Raw genomic sequence first — 18,324 nt, forward strand, 5'->3', positions numbered from 1 at the left:
ACAGGTACACCACAAGGCTGTGCATCTAGCCCTCTACTGTACTGGCTTTACACTTATGACTGTGTGGTTAAACACAGTTCCTATGCCACAGTTAGGTTTGCTGATGACATCACTGTTGTTGGCCAAATCAAAGATGGTGATAAATCAGCATGTACGAGGGAGAATGAAAATATGATTGATAGGTGCCACAACAACAATCTCTCCTTCAGTATCAGCAAGACCAAGGAGCTGATTACTGAGTTCTGGAGGAAATCGGAGGTCCATGACCCAATCCTCATCAGGGAAATTAGAGGAAGAGATGATCAGCAAGCTAAAATTCCTTGGTGTTATTATTTCAGAGTATCTGCCCTGGGCCCAGCATGTAGGTGCAGTTACAAAAAAAAAAGCAAGGCAACGCCTCTACTTTCTTAGAGGATTGTTAAGATTCAGCATGACACATAAAAGTTTGACAAACTTCTACAGATGTGTGGTTTGAGAATATATTGACTGGTTGTATCATTACCTGGTATGGAAACACCAATGCCCTTGAATTGCAGTGGATACAGCCAAGTCCATCACAGGTAAACCCCTCCCCATCACTGAGCATATCTAGAGTACTGTCACGGGAAAGCAGCATCATTATCAAGAACCCCACCGTCCAGGTAATGTTCTCTTCTCACTGCTGCCATCAGGAAGAAGGTACAGGAGCCTCAGGACCCACACCACCAGGTTTAGGATCAATTATTACCCCTCGACCAACAAGCTCTTGAACCAGAGTGGATAACTTCATTCAACTTATCTTGCCCCATCACTGAACTGTTCCCCAACCTACCAATACAAGTGTATCGAAACATATAGTAAAATGTGTTGTTTGCGTCAACAACCAACACACCTAAGTACCGTATGTGCTGAGGGCAGCCAAAAAGTGTTGTCGCACTTTCCAGTGCCAACATAGCATGCCCATGATGCTCAGCAGAACAACATAAGCAGCAACAAGAACCACAGCAAAACAAGCTTCTCTGCCACCCTCTCACACAGACAGGCCTCCAACCCAGGACAGGCCACTGGACATGCTACACAGCCTTCATCACCCCCTATAAAGGAAAACAGCTGAGGAGCGCAAGGTAACAAAAAAAACTTTATACTCTCTACCTGCATGGTATTAATCAGTTCTCTGTAATCTCAGTTCAGCAAAGGAATGTTAGATGAAAATGACATTCAATATTCAATACAGTAACCCTTAATTTGTACAAATCCCAGGCACCGAAGGTTGAATAAAAGTCAATGAAACCAAACAATGTGAAGCCAATCATGCAAAATAAAAATGGCTAAAGTAACTTCTGAATATGACATTAGCAGCAACCAATTAATACTAGCAGAAATACAAATGTCGAGGACATCTTCAAAAGGCAATGCCACAAAAAGGCAGCACCCAACATTAAGGAACCCCATCACCCAGGATATGCCATCTTCTTATTGCTACCATAAAGGAAGAGATACAGGAAGACACACACAATGTTTCAGTTATAGCTTCTTCCCCTCCGCCATCAGATTTATGAGCGGTCAATGAATCCATGTACACCTCTTTTTTTCTCTCTTTTTGCACTACTTATTCAATTTCAAAACTATACAAATCTTTGAAATATAAAACAACAAATTTCACATGATATTCCAGTAATATTAAAACTGATTCTGAAATGCAGATAATATTTGCTGGGCTACTACATTTTAGGATGTGTATGTCTGAAATGATTTAGTATAATTGTTCCAAGATTGAGAGACTTTACGTGCAAGGTTACAACTGAAGCTGGGATTTTTAAAAAAATTTTATTTATTTAGAGATACATCGTGGAACAGACCCCTCCAGCCCAATGAACTGCACCACCCAGCAACTCCCGATTTAACCCTAGCCTAACCATGGAACAATTTACAATGACCAGTTAACCTACTAACCGATACGTCTTTGGACTGTGGGAAGAAACTGGAGCGTCCAGAGAAAACCCACACATTCCATGGGGAGGACTTACAAACTGCTTACAGAGGATGCCAGGACTGAACTCCAAACTCGCATACCCAAACTGTAGCAACATCACATTAACCCGACGCTATCATGGCATCCCACGGTAGAAGTTGGCAGATTTAATATCTATGTACAAGGTTTAGTTACAAGAATTAGATGGATTCTGCTCCCATGAGCAAATTGTTCAAGGATCAAGGACTTGGGGTTAAAAGATACGGGAGGAATGTGGATAAGAACTACCTCAACAATAAGATTTCAGAACTCACTGAACATCCCATGCACCATGCACAACCTTCAGGCCATGCCACTCAGGATCCTGTGCTATTATTTTTTTTGTTACCGAACGTGCAATCATAACTATATGTGCTATGTGTTGTGGGTGACTGTATGTACCGTGTCTTGTACCTTGGCTCCAGTGGAATGCTATTCGTATAGTGGTTTACATGTGTATGGCTGAATGACAATTAAATGTGAACGTGAACTACCTGCAAGGGTACTGGAAATAGAATCAGTACTTACAGAAAATTCGATGGGCATTTCAGAGAATGATTAACAAGGTTATGAGGAACAGCAGGGAAATGGGACTTGTCAAGCTCAAGGCAACCTTGTTATAATTCCAATGCTCTGGGTTAAGAGATGGTTGTAAGGTCCAGAAAACTCATTCACAGGTGGATTAGTAGGCCCATGGCAGGACGTAGGTAATTTATTTGGAAAATTCAGTGATCCTACTGTTACACTTGCTTGAACTTTATGTGCTTCTGAATACATTCACAATGCCTAGTGTCTTCCAGGATATTTTTTTAAGCATATCCTATCTCCTAATTATAGCATACTTTAGGAGTTTGGTCTCAAGCTGAGAGCCTTACGGCTGGAGCTGTTGGCAATAGAGAGGATCCTAAAGTTGGCTCAAAGTTTAAAGTAAATCAAAGTACTGTATGTCTCCATATTCTACTCTGATATTCATCTTCACTTATGCAGCCAATTGAATGAGGGGATTTTAGGATTTTGCTGAAAGCATTAGTAGTGCCTTCCAGTGCTGAGGTCAGTGCGCTTTGGGCACCATGTCACAGACTGAATTGCTAGGAGGGAGGGGAGGGAACGTCAACTCAGACCTTCAGAGGCCTGTGTCCGGCATTTTCATACCTTACAAGGCTCAGATTGGAGGTCTGTGTGGGGCGCCACTCCTCGCACAGACACTAGGGCAATGTGTGGTTAAGTGCCTTGCTCACGGACACAAACACGCTGCCACAGTTGAGGGTCGAACTAGCGGCCTTCAGATCACTACACGAACACCTTAACCACTTGGCTACGTGCTAGGAGGCATGTAGCTAATATTATTTGTAATTAATTTAATATAGGAGTACAACATTCTTTTTACTTTATTCATGGAAAGAGATCAAAGTCTTCAGAATCCTTATGTATTTTATCAGGTATCACATCAGTGTAAATTCAATATCAAGATTTCAAGACTTTTTAAATGTCATTTCCAGTATACGAGTGTAAAGGAGAACAAAATCATAATTACTCCAGATCTGATGCAGTACAAAAAAAATCACAAAAGATAAAGAACACAATAGTAATAAAAGCACAATAAATATAAATTCATAAGATAGCTTTTATACATAGATTGACTGAATGTCCATAAGGTGACGTTAGGCTGTACATAAGGTGACTGACGGGAAAGAATAAAGTAATGGTGGAGTTGGTGGGTGGAGTTGTTGTTGATCAGTCTTACTGCTTGGGAAATTAACTGTTTTTGAGTCTGGTGGTAAATACAATTGACCAAAGAAATTCAAATCTGTACATATGAAAGTCATCCATTCATAATATCAACATGGAGAGAAAACTAAACTAATTTCTCAATACTTCCAATATATACTCAGTGGCCATTTAATTAGGTACCCCTGCTTGTTAATGCAAAGATCTAATCAGCCAATCATGTGGCAAAATTTCAATGCATAAAGGGATGCAGCCATGGTCAAGAGGTTCAGTTGTTCAAAGCAAACATCAGAATGGGTAGGAAATATGATCAAAGTGACTTTGACCATGGAATGATTATTGCTGCCAGACGAGGTAGTTTGAGTATCTCAGAAACTGCTGATCTCCTTGGATTTTCATGCACAACAGTCTCTAGTCTTTACAGAGAATGGTGTGTAAAACAAGACAAACATCCAATGAGTGGCAGCTCTATAAGCGAAAGTGCCTCGATAATGAGAGGTTCAAATTGACAGGAAGGCAACTGTAAACTCAAATAACCATTACAATAGTTGTGTACAGAACAGCATCTCTGAATACACACACATCGAACCATGGGCTACAATGGCAGACAACTACACCAGGTTTCCTCCTGTACCTAATAAAGTGGCCACTGAATGTATACTAAACAGTAATTCCTGTTGAAATATAAAAGTGATCATCTTACCATGCGTCCCACTTTTGTCCAAAAAATTGCTGAGGTTGAACAAAGTATTTCTAGATGCCAGATACTGAATAAATCTCTGCAAGATATAATATTGTATATAATTATATGTGTATACATATTGAGTAAGAACCCAATGTGATTCCAGATAGTTGATGCAATGCATCTTCTAATTTCTTCATATTCATTTTTAAAATTCAGAATGATACTATTTACTATTTATATTGAGTGTTCCGAAGTGTCTGCATTATTGACTTTATTGTTTCTTAGCTGTAGAGGCCAAGACATTGGGAATATTTAAAACAGAAATTAATAAATTCATAATTAGTAAGGATATCAAGGGTTACGGGGAGAAGGCACAAGAATAGGGTTGAAAGGGAAAATAAATCAGCCATGATCGAATGGCAGAGAAAACTTGATGGGCTGAATGGCCTAATTCTGTTCCTAAGTCTCAAGGCTTCGGTATTTTAATCATCTTTCTAAGCTATTTTCATACCTTCCATAACAGGACGTTTTATTTCATTTTAATTCTCTATTGAGATTCAAAGGTGACTTTCCCAGTCAATGCTGCAAAGCACATTTATGGACTACTCCTACAATTACTGGAGTTGCATTCTTGGCTGTGACCCAGGAATTAGCTTAAAGTTCTTAAATCACTTCATGATCACCAAATAGTTTCAAGAATTTAAACTTGATAATTAGCCCATAATTACGAAAATGCTCTTTTCTGTTCCTGAAGACCTAGAGAGAGAAACATTATCGGCAGGTTGGAAAGCTTTTTCAGAGTTTCTTTCAGCAATAGCTCCCAGCTGACCTGGTGTGGCAGCAGCCAGTGAGGAGGAAGGCACGAGGTGAAGCAGTCGAGCACGTACACAGAAGGAAGAGCAAGCTTGAGGGTCTGCACTTACATTGAGTGAGACTCATAAGTAGAGTCACACAGCACAGAAACAATCCTTCAGCTCACCATGCCCATAATATTGAACCATAACAATACACCCTCTAAATTCCTTAGCTCTTCATCCTAAAATTATGCCATCCAGACACCACTGAGGAGAGGTTTCCCACTATTAATAATATCAAAGTTCTTCATAAATTGGGCTCTTAAAGTTATCTTTCGTAGATTTTCCTCATAATGGAATCTTCAATGCACCCTCCTGTGCAATAACGCCCATTCTATAGTGTGGTGACCAGAATGGCACAGGGTACATCAGATGTAACAACCACCATGCTCTTACATTCTGCATTTTGTCCAATGAAGGCAAATATGTTAGATGCCTTCTTTAACACTTTATCTTCTTGCACTGCCACCTTCAGGGAACTTTGACTCATGCACCAAAGTCCCTTTATTCCTCCATACACTCTTGGACCCTGTATGTCATAGTAACATGTTACATTTTACTTACTTATTTAGATTTAGCATGGAATAGGCCCTTCCAGCCCTTCGAGTCATGCCACCCAGCAATCCTAGTCTAATCACAGGACAATTTACATTGACCAATTAACTTACCAACCAGTACATCTTTAGACTGTGGGAGGAAACCGGAGGACCCGGAGGAAACCCATGTGGTCATGGGGAGAACATACAAACTCCCTAAAGGCCGTGTCAGGAATTGAACACAGATCACCTGTACTGTAAAGAGTTCTGCTAACCATTACACAATCTCGCCGCCCCAAAGTGCATCACATTGCTCTGATCAGGACAAATTTCCACCTGCTTTGAGTATCTTGCCAACTAATCAATACCATCCTCCTATTCCCAAAATTCAAGACCTTAACTTCTAGACTACTCATCTCTTTCCATAACTACCTGAGAATTATGGACGGTATCACCAAAAAGCTCTCCTACTGACATTTCAGCTACTTGCCTAGCTACATTCCCCAAGATCCTACAGGTCTATCTACATACTGACTCAAAAGGTACTCCTTGATGCACGTTGAATATTCTATTCTCTCAAAAACATTGTGCAGATGCTGAAAATCCAGAGCAAAATACACAAAACGCTGCACAAACTCAGCAGGTCAGGCAGCATCTATGGAGGGGAATAAACAGCCATCTGCTTATTCCATTCTCTCTGAATCTTGAACACCAACATTCAAGATTCAAGGCTGATTATTGTCATTCTTCAGTGCACAAGTGTAAAGGAGTACAAAATGATGTAAGATGATCCCACTTATTTCTGGGGAAGTTGAAATTCCATACAAATATAGTTATTTTACTCTTATAGCATTCTAACTAGTTGCATCACCATCTGGTATAGAGGGGCCACTGCAAAGGATCAGAAACAGCTGCAGAAAATTGGTAACTCAGTCCGCTCCATCATCAACACTAGCCTACTGAACATCGAGGACATCTACCAAAGGTGATGCCTCAAAAAGGCTACACTGATCATTAAGGACCCCCATCACTCAGGACATGTCCTCTATTTATTACTGGCGTTAAACAGGTGGTACAGGAGCCTGAAGACACACACTCAACTTTTCAGGAACAGGTTCTTCCTCTCTGCCATCAGATTTCTGAACGGACAATGATTCCATGAACATTACCCAACCACTTTTTACTACAGAGGTCCATGCATTGCTGAGGGACTGTAATGCCGCCTTTAGATCAGGGGTTCCAACAGCTCTCAGGAAAGCAAGAACTGTGCAATCCATCAGAAAGACAAAACAGGAATATTCTCAGAGAATTTACAGCCACTTCTGCGATACCAGGGACACGAGGCACATGTGGCAGGAAATACAGAGGATTACAGACTACAAATCTACCCTGCATGTCAGTGACCAGGATGCTTCACTCCCTGAGAGGCTGAATGTCTTCTACAGACGGTTTGATGCACAGAACAAAGTGCTGGCGAGTAAGGCACCCCGGCCCCCCCACACCCCCCCAGGGGAGCAGACACTCCATCTGGCTGAAGCTGAAATGAGGAAGACCCTGGCCAGAGTCAACCCATGCAAAGCTGTCAGGTTGGGTTCTGAAAGACTGCACAGCCCAGCTAACAAAGGTACTGATGGATATATTCAACACCTCTCTGGAACCGTCCATTGTCCCCTTGGTTTTCAAAGCGGCAATCATCACTCCAGTAACAAAGAAGGTGACAGTAACCTGCCTAAATGACTATCATCCAGTGGCATTAACATCAGCCATTATGAAATGCTCTGAGTGTCTAGTCATGGAACATATTAAAGCCTTTCTCTCAGGTACACTGGACCCTTTCCAGTTCATTTATCACTCAAATCAATTCACTGGCGATGCAATAGCCTCTGTCCTCCACTCAGTCCTGTCCCACCTGGAAAATGGGGTCTCATGTGTTAGACTGCTGTTTATGAACTTCAGTTCGACATTTAACACCATCATACCCCAGAAACTGGTGAGGAAACTGTCCTCGCTGGATCTTGACACCATCTTCTGAAACTGGATATTGGGCTTCTTAACAGTAAGGCCAGTCAGTCCATGTGGGCAGCAATGTCTCTATCCCATTATGCTGAGCACTGGCGCTCCCCAGGGCTGTCTGTTCAGCCCACTGCTGTTCACACTGCTGACACGACTGTGTTGCAGAATCCAGCTCAAACTGTATCATCCGGTTTGGAGATGACACACAGTGGTTGGCCTTAGCAAGAACAATGACGAGACGGACTATGGAGAGGAAGTGGAGCAGCTAGTGGTTTGGTGGGAGAAGGACAACACAAGCCTGAATGTGGAGAAGACAAAAGAAATCATTATGGACTTCAGGAAGTTGCAGACAAACCAACCCCTCTGCAAATTCATGGTTCCTCCCTAGAGGGAGTTAAGTGCAGCAAGTTCCTAGGATGACCTCACCTGGTCCCTTACTATCACCTCCCCTGAACAAGGCGGCACAGCAGCACCTCCATTTCCTGAGAAGATTGAGGTAAACAAGGTTCCCCCCTCCCCCATGTCTTAATTGCATCTTACAGGAGCATCACTGACAGCGTCCTGACAAGTTGCATCTCCATCTGGTTTTGGAGCAGCCAGCAGCCAAGCATCGGATCAGAACTCCCTACAAAGGACCGTAAGAACAACTGAAAGGATCATAGGGGGTCTCCTTACCATCCATCGGGGAGATTTATCAGGAGCTCTGCGTAAGCAGGGCCCTTAGTATTATTAAGGATCACACCCATCCATCCAGCACCCTCTGACCTTCTACCACCAGGCAGAAGACTTCGATGCATAAAAACAAGAATAGTCAAGATGGGAAACAGTTTCTTCCCTCGGGCTATTAGACTCCTGAACTCCTAGTCACATCGTATTCGAAGTGTCACTGGTTAATCTGTTCTGCACCTTATAATATTTAATATTAATGCACTTTAGTTTGTTATTTATGCATGATTCATCTGTAGGTTTTATCTTTACAGTACCTTCATAAGTTATCATGTGTTATGTGTGTTATGTGTACTACTGTGCTTTACACCCTGGTTTGGAGAAACCCTGTCTCATTTCCATATACATTATATGGTTATATATGCTATATACATGTATATAATTAAATGACAGTAAATTTGACTTCACTGTACTGCTGCCGCAAAACAACATATTTCACGAGATAGGTCAGTGATATTAAATCTGATGCTGATTCAGATCATATCTGCTTCTCTATACACTGCTGCCTTTAAGGAGATCTGTAGTATACGAGCAAAGAGGCTGCTCACTTTGTTTCTGAGCACCACCCAAATGGTCCAATTCGTAGGACCTTCTAAGACGTCCTCTCTCATTGCTGCTCTGAGCCATCGGGATCAACAACAAAGCCATTATTTATTTCCTATTACCAACTGTTCTCAAGAAAACAATGGTGAGCCACTTTCTTGAACAGTTGCAGTCCTTCTTGTGGAGGTACAATGCTGCTAGAGAGGAAGTTCTATAATTTAGACCCAGCAATGAAGAATGATTGCTTCTTCATTTGTCACCCTTCCCACCCATAATCTCTGAATATTGTTTCCAATAGGAACCAGTGTTCAGTTCACTACTTCATGACAGCCAGGATCGCCCACCTGAGGCTATTCTGCCTGCTTGCATTTGAGTCGACAGGCCAAATGGCCTAATCCTGCTCCTGGTTCCTATGGCGTTATGGACCCATCTGTGTCTTCTCGCTGCTACCATCGAGCTGGTGATGCAGGAGTCTTGGGGGCACTCCATCAGGTTCTAGAGCAGTTGTTGCCCTGCCACGTTGGACTTCTGGATCAGCTTCACTCGCCTCAGAGCTCAACTGATTCTGCAGCTGTGGCCTGTGGCCATTCAGGCTCCTGAACCAGCTGCACTTGCCTCGGCGCTAAACTGGCTCCATGGCTGTGGACTCACTTTCAGCAACTTTGCGATTTTTGGTCTCTATAGTACTTGTTTACTTTTTAATTGCTTGAATAATTTGCTCTTTTTTTCACACATGTTTGATGGTCTTTGATATATGGGTTTTTTTGTGGATTCTGTTGTGTTTTTTTGTGTTGTGGCTGCCTGCAAGAAGACGAATCTCAATGTTGTATATTCTATACATACTTTGATAATAAATCTCAAAGAAATTTGAGAATTGTTCCTTGCAAACAATACTGAAATATTACTCAGTTCTCAGTGGCATTAAATTAATTAAACTGTACCTCATTGCCATGGACCATCAAATGATGCGTGGTAACCAAAGCCTTAAATACTACTACCCAGCTACTGTTTGTTGCTCGCTCGAATAGAGTGTCAGCCATCTGAGGTATGTTAACGTTGGTCTCATTCGTAGCTTGTATAAGATCTGAAAAGCAAAGAGATGAAATTCAGATATAACCAGCCAAAAGAACTTCCTGAATTAGATTTTGCAATTTAAAAGGTAGTGAAGTTTATTGTGTGGAAAACACTGGAGTACAAAGTAAGAATTTGAAAACACAGCATAAAGAAACATGTTTATAACCTTATTTTTATAATATACTTTTTTTTTAAATCACCCTCTCTCATCCCTCTCCCTTCCCCATAATGCAGGTGGGTATATCTAGAGGCTGTGGGAAAGAGCAAAATTAGAAGCTCCTTCATCTCATTGTGAGTCAAGGGAGAAGATGCAGAGGAGATTTATCAAGATGTTGCCTGGACTAGAGAGCAAATCTTTTGAGGATAGATTGAGCAAGCTAGGGCTTTTTTCTTTGGAGCAAAGGAGGATGAGAGGTGAATTGATAGAGGTGTACAAGAAGAAAAGAGGTATGATTGAGTAGACAGCCAGAGACTTTTCCCCAGAGTGGAAGTGGCTAATACGAGGGAGCATAACTTTAAGATGATTAGTGGAAAGTATCAGGACGATGTCAGATGCTAGTTCTTTACAAAGATTGCCAGTGGTGGTGGTACAGACAAATACATTAGGGGCATTTAAAAAATTTTACATGGGCACATGGATGATAGAAAAATGGAGGACTATGCAGGAGAGAAGGGTGAGATTGATTTTAAAGTAGGTTGAAAGGTCAGCACAACATTGTGGGCTGAAGGGCCTGAACAGAGGGATCGTGGGATCCATATCCATAGATCCCTCAAAGTTGCCGCACAAGTTAATAAGCTTGTTTCAAAGGCCAAATGGTGTGTTGGTCTTTATCAGTCAGGGGATTGAGTTCAAGAGCCATGAAATAATGTTACAACTCCATAAAACCCTGGTTGGACCACACTTAGAATATTGTGTTCAATTCTGATCACCTCATTATAGAAAGGATGTGGAAGCTTCAGAGGGTGCAGAGGAGATTTACTAGGATACTCCCTGGACTAGATAGCATATTTTTTGAAAATAGGTTGAGTGAGCTTGGGCCTTTTGCTTTGGAGTGAAGGAGGATGAGAGGTAACTTAAAAGAGTTGTACAAGATGATTTTTTAAAAAAAGTATTCATTTACGGGATGTGGGCGTCACCAGCTAAGCTAGCATTTATTGCTCATCCCTAGCTCCCCTTGGGAAGGTGGTGACAAGCTGCCTTCTTGAACCACTGCAGTCCCCGAGATACAGGTACACCCACAGTGCTGTAAGGGAGGGAATTCCCAGCGACAATGAAGGAACAGCGACATGTTTCCAAGTCAGGATGGTGAGTGACTTGGAGGGGAATTTCCAAGTGGTGGTATTCCTAGGTATCTACTGTTCTCGTCCTTAGGAATTTTGGTGTGTTGTTGCAGTGCATCTTCTAGATAGTACACACTGCTGCATCTGTTCGTTGATGGTGGAAGGACTGGATGTTTATGGAAGGGGTACCAATCAAGTGGCCTACCTTGTACTGGATGGTGTCAAGCTTCTTAAGTGTTGATGGAGCTGCACTCATCCAGACAAGTGGCGAGTATTTAATTACATTCTTGACTTGAGCCTTGTAGATAGTGGACAGGCTTTGGGGAGTAAGGAGGTGAGTTACACGCTGCAGGATTCCCAGCCTTTGACCTGCTCTGGTAGCCACGGTTTGTAAATGGCGAGACCAGTTCAGTTTCCCGTCAATAGTAACCCCCAGGATGTTGATAGTAGGGGATTCAGTGATGGTGATGCCACTGAACGTCAAGGGACAATAGACAATAGGTGCAGGAGTAGGCCATTCGGCCCTTTGAGCCAATACCGCCATTCACTGTGATCATGGCTGATCATCCACAATCAGTATCTAGTTCCTGCCTTATCCCCATAACCTTTGATTCCGCTATCTTTAAGAGCTCTATCCATCTCTTTCTTGAAAACATCCAGAGACTTGGCCTCCACTGCCTTCTGGGGCAGAGCATTCCACATATCCACCACTCTCTGGGTGAAAAAGTTTTTCCTCAACTCCGTTCTAAATGACCTACCCCTTATTCTTAAACTGTGGCCTCTGGTTCTGGGCTCACCCATCAGTGGGAACATGCTTCCTGCCTCCAGCGTGTCCAATCCCTTAATAATCTTATATGTTTCAATCAGATCCCATCTCATCCTTCTAAATTCCAGTGTACACAAGCCCAGTCGCTCCAATCTTTCAACATATGACAGTCCTGCCATCCCAGAAATTAGCCTTGTGAACCTACACTGCACTCCCTCAATGGCAAGAATGTCCTTCCTTAAAACTGGAGATCAAAACTGCACACAGTACTCCAGGTGTGGTCTCACCAGGGCCTCGTACAGCTGCAGAAGGACCTCTTTGCTCCTATACTCAATTCCCCTTGTTATGAAGGCCAGCATGCCATTAGCTTTTTTCACTGCCTGCTGTACCTGCATGCTTGTTTTCAGTGACTGATGTACAAGAACACCTAGATCTCGTTGTACTTCCCCTTTTCCTAAATTGACTCCATTTAGATAATAATCTGCCTTCCTGTTCTTATCAAAGTGGATAACCTCACACTTATCCACATTAAACTGCATCTGCCATGCATCCGCCCACTCACCCAGCCTGTCCAAGTCACCTTGCATTCTCATAACATCCTCCTCACACTTCATACTGCCACCCAGCTTTGTGTCATCTACAAATTTGCTAATGTTACTTTTAATCCCTTCATCTAAACCATTAATGCATATTGTAAACAACAGCGGTCCCAGCACTGAACCCTGTGGTACCCCACTGGTCACCGCCTGCCATTCCGAAAGGGACCCGTTAATCGCTACTCTTTGTTTCCTGTCAGCCAGCCAATTTTCAATCCATGTCAGTACTCTGCCCCCAATACCATGTGCCCTAATTTTGCCCATTAATCTCCTATGTGGGACTTTATCAAAGGCTTTCTGAAAGTCCAGGTACACTACATCTACTGGCTCTCCCTTGTTCATTTTCATAGTTACATCCTCAGAAAATTCCAGAAGATTAGTCAAGCACGATTTCCCCTTCATAAATCCATGCTGACTTGGACCTATCCTGTTACTGCCATCCAAATGTGTCGTAATTTCATCTTTTATAATTGACTCCAGCATCACGGGGTATACACAGGGTAATTCACCAGAACGTTGAGTTATTGAACACTACAGCACAGAAACAGGCCCTTTGGTCCATTTAGTCCATGTCAAACTATTAATCTGCCTAGTTCCATTGACCTGCACCCAGACCACAGCTCTCCATACCCCTCCCATCCAGGTAACTATCCAAATTTCTCTTAACGTTGAAATCGAACCTGCATCCATCACTTCCAGCCAGCAGCTCGTTCCACACTCTCTCCACCCTAAGTGAAGAAGTTCCCCCTCATATTCCCCTTAAATGTTTCACCCCTAGCCCATAACCTCTAGTTCTAACTTACTCAAGCTCAGTGAAAAAAAACCTGCTTTCACTTACCCTGTCTACACCTCTCATAATTTTGTATATTTCTATCAAATCTCCTCTCACTCTCCCAAGCTCCATGGAATAAAGTCCTAACCTATTCAACCTTTGCCTGTAACTCAGGTCCTCCAGTCCTGCCAACAACCGTGTAATTTTTTCCTGTATCTTTCAATCTTATTGATATCTTTCCTGTAGTTAGGTGACCAAGACTACACACAATACTCCAAATGAGCCTCACCAATGTCTTACACAATTTCAACATAACATCCCAACTCCTGTACACAATACTTTGCTTTATGAAGGCAAATGTGCCAAAAACTTTCTTTACTACCCTAGCTACCGTGGAAAGACAAAGTGGAAACTGAAGGCATTAGATCACATTGGATTCAGGGAGAGTTGGCTAACTGGACACACAATTGGCTTGACGGTGTAGAGGATGATGGTGGAAGGTTGACTTTCAGACCAGTGATGCTCCTCTGGGATCAGTGTGAACCCCATTACTATTTGTCATCTATGCAAACTATTTTGATAAGAATGTACAAGGCATAGTTAGTAAGTCTGCACATTAATCTAAAATAGGTGGTGCTGTTAATAGGGAAGATAGTTGTCAGGATTTACAGAGGGAACTTTATCAATTGGGTAACTGGGCTGAGGAATGGCAAATAGAACTTAATTCAGGCAAGGGTAAGGTGTTGCACTTTGGGAAGACAAATCAGGGTTTCATAATCAATGGTCGGGCCCTAGTTGAACACTTCTAGGGACCTAGAAATACAGGCACATGCTTGATAGAAAAATGAAGAGCTATATAGAATGGAAGGGTTAAATTGACCTTGGAGTTGGTTAAAAGGTCAGCATAACATTGTGGGCCGAAGGGCCTATACTGCGCTGCAAACGTCCCTCTAGTCTGAGGCCTCACACTCAATATCAACAACACCATTGCAGACTTCAGGAAGAATAAGTCATAATACACATCAGTCCTTATTGAGGGGTCAGTGGGATAAAGCCGCTTTAGGTTCCTGGCATCAACATCTCAGAGGATCTATGTGGGCAAAACAAACTAATAGATTCAGAAAGGAGGCATGCCAGTGGCTCAATTTCATTTGGATATTTTTCATCCTGAGGGTCATCAGAAACTGCAATAGATTGGATAAGTCTTTGAAGCAGGCACTCTCACTTTTTAGTACTTATATGTCACCATAAACCATCTTGAGATTCATTTCCTTGCAGGCATACAAAGTAGAACAAACATACAACAGAACAATGAAAACTGCACATAAAGAATGACAAAAAACCAATGTGCAAAAGATAAACTGCAAATACAAATAAAAATAAATTTAAGAAGTAAATAAATAACACTGAGAATATGAGTTGTAGAATCCTTGAAAGTGAGTCCATAGCTTGTGGAATCAGTTTAGAGTTGAGGTGATTGAAGTTATCCACACTTGTTCAAGAGCCAGCTGACTGAGGGGTAATAACTGTTCTGGAACCTGGTGGTGTGGGACGTAAGACGACTGCACCTGCTTCCCAATGGCAGCTGCAAGAACAGAGTATGGCCTGGATGGCAGGGCCCTTGATAGTGGATATGGACAAATCCTCGAATTTAAAAAAAATTATTTCCGGGTTACCCACGGATTTGTAGAAGCAACCAATAAACGTCTTAATTTACCAACTCAACAGATTTGCAAAATTCTGAAGAAACCTGCTGATTTTTACCTAATATGACCCAAATGCAAGTCCAGCCTCATATCAATATCAATGACTGAAGACAATGACTTCCAAGGAAGCTATTCAGCATCATTCCCAGTGTTGCTTCAAACCAGACAACCATTCCTGTAAACAAGAAATCTAATTCTGCTGATATGGACACAAAATCCACTACAAAATACCTATATAACCACCCATATTCCCAATGTCAAATATTGTAAAAAAAATCTTTGAAAGCTCATTGCCAAAAATACGTAATAGAATTAACATCTTCTAGTTATAGGATAAAATGGACATTACAGAAGTCAATGCAATAAACAACCTATCAAATTACTTCCTTTGAAAATTTGTAACTTAATTACAAAATTATATTTGATTCCAATAAATAATTGGAACAATTTTAACTTTTGAAGGATGCAAAGTTTAAAAAGTGTGATGCTCTTTTCAGGTTCATGCCTACTGCAGCGATCAGCACAAGTTCTTTAAAATTTGGTTATTTAGACAGGTTATTAGTGCACTTAGGCAATACTTTGAAACTGTTACTAATTAGTTGGGAGCAAGGCAATGAGTAACATTAAAGGCAGCATAGTCTAAAATGTGACAAGAGACATTCACCAGGGATGTGCTGCGGCCTCAGATTTATGCCACGTAAATGTTTGAATTACAATTAATAAATCAGCTTGGAGACTACATTGATGTATTTATTTATTGATACAGCGCAGAATAGGCCATTCAAGCTGCATCGCCCTCCCAGCAACCCTCGACAACGCTGATTTAACACTAACCAAGTCACAGGACAAATTACAAGCACCAATTAACCTACCCAGTGAATCATTAGACTGTGGGAGGAAAGTGGAGGACCCAGAAAAAACCCACATATTCCATGGGGAGGATGTACAAAGATTCTTTACAGAGGATGCCAGAATTTAACTCTGAACTCCGACGCCCCAGGTTGAAATAGTGTTGCACTAACCATTACACTACCATGGCACCTGTTGGCAATTAGGAGCAATTTCTAGCAGATCACATGGGAACAGAAAGTTTCTCCTATGCACTTTGTAGATTTCATTTGGCAATGTGAAATCAACTCACCTGAATCAAGAAACAAATACTTTATAGAATCCTGCTGTAAAGGAAATGTGCAAAAGATTTGGGTAACTAGATATAATCATTAACAGCTCATATACACAGACCATCAGAATCAGCATCCATGGATCAGTTAGGTCATTTTGCCCATCAAATCTACGATTACACTCATCCCTAAAAATAGCTTCCATTAAAGTATACATCCAAGTCTACTCATTCCATTTTGGGAAAAGGGGCTACATACAAGAATTTTCTATCTAAAAAGACTCATCTCTCATTTGGCTTTCAAACAAAAAATGTGAGATGTCTAATAAATTCTAAGGCTGCTTATCAAGAGCCTTCATGCCAATGGAAGTTACATCTACTCTAGCAAAACCCTACATGCAACAAAGTACATCTAGCCCCCATTAATGTCTTCTCTGGGCCAAGAACAGTCTAATTTTCTTTGCGGTCTACACTACTTGTGCTGGTATCACACAAACCTCTGGATTCTGGCCTTGGCTTTAACATCCTACCTCAACAGCTAGAGTCTGGAATTATTTAGACGAGAACTAACCAGTGATTTAAGTTGAAAAGTTGTTTTTTTTTAAAATTTAGTATAGAACAGGCCCTTCCCGTCCAATGAGCTGTGCTGTCCAGTAACATATTTAACACTAGCCTAATCACAGGACAATTTAAAATGACCAATTAACCTACTAACCGGCACCTCCAAGTTTGCGGATGACACGAAGCTGGGTGGCCGTGTTAGCTGTGAGGAAGAGGCTAAGAGGATGCAGGGTGACTTGGATAGGTTAGGTGAGTGGGCAAATTCATGGCAGATGCAATTTAATGTGGATAAATGTGAGGTTATCCACTTTGGTGGCAAAAACAGGAAAACAGATTATTATCTGAATGGTGGCCGATTAGGAAAAGGGGAGGTGCAACGAGACCTGGGTTCATTATACACCAGTCATTGAAAGTGGGCATGCAGGTACAGCAGGCGGTGAAAAAGGCGAATGGTATGCTGGCATTCATAGCAAGAGGATTCGAGTACAGGAGCAGGGAGGTACTACTGCAGTTGTACAAGGCCTTGGTGAGACCATACCTGGAGTATTGTGTGCAGTTTTGGTCCCCTAATCTGAGGAAAGACATCCTTGCCATAGAGGGAGTACAAAGAAGGTTCACCAGATTGATTCCTGGGACGGCAGGACTTTCATAAAGAAATGGGGGGGGGGGGAAAGCCCAGCGGATGGGCAAGGTGTTATAGTGAGAGAGACAGAGGGAGAAAAAAAAGAGAAAAAATCCTGTACATCAACTGTATCTCTTCCTATAGATGCTGTCTGGCCTGCTGCATTCACCAGCATTTTTTGTGTGTGTTGCTTGAAATTCCAGCATCTGCAGATTTCCTCGTGTTTGCAGTTTAAGACTATTGTTCTGTCTCTTCCACATTTAAGGGTGTAGGGCAAGTATGTAAGGAAATTTTTGAAAGTTGCTGGATCAGTTAGAAATCAAAATTATTTGGATACTTAGAAGCATGCAGTACAAATGCAAGGATGCCGTGGTAGCACAGCAGTTAGTGCAACGCTATTACAGCTATGGACATCAGAGTTTGGAGTTCAATTCCAACACCATCTGCAAGGAGGTTGTATGTTTTCCATGTCACCATGTGGGTTTCCTCCAGGTAGTCTAGTTTCCTCCAATGGTCCAAAGACATAGAAACATAGAAAATAGGTGCAGGAATAGGCCATTCGGCCCTTCGAGTCTGCACCCCCATTCAGTATGATCATGGCTGATGATCCAACTCAGAACCCTATACCAGCCTTCCCTCCATACCCCCTGATCCCTTTAGCCACAAGGGCCATATCTAACTCCCTCTTAAATATAGCCAATGAACTGGCCTCAACTGTTTCCTGCAGCAGAGAATTCCACAGATTCACCAC

General features: G+C 41.9%; 1 protein-coding gene across 10 annotated transcripts in view; it reads right to left on the reverse strand.

Moving 5' to 3' along the window:
* snap91a (synaptosome associated protein 91a) overlaps nucleotides 1-18,324 on the reverse strand; it is a 204,328-nt gene that overhangs the window by 144,203 nt on the left and 41,801 nt on the right. For 9 of the 10 annotated variants that reach the window (XM_063040866.1, XM_063040865.1, XM_063040864.1 and 6 more), the window contains 2 exons: nucleotides 10,017-10,159; nucleotides 4,422-4,497 (listed from right to left, as the gene is read on the reverse strand). In XM_063040866.1, the coding sequence (XP_062896936.1) occupies nucleotides 4,422-4,497; nucleotides 10,017-10,159 (219 nt within the window). The remainder of the gene's footprint in view (nucleotides 1-4,421; nucleotides 4,498-10,016; nucleotides 10,160-18,324) is intronic. The other variant, XM_063040871.1, reaches the window with a different exon arrangement.

This window comes from Mobula hypostoma, chromosome 2, assembly GCF_963921235.1.
Source record: "Mobula hypostoma chromosome 2, sMobHyp1.1, whole genome shotgun sequence".
Lineage (NCBI taxonomy): Eukaryota > Metazoa > Chordata > Chondrichthyes > Myliobatiformes > Myliobatidae > Mobula > Mobula hypostoma.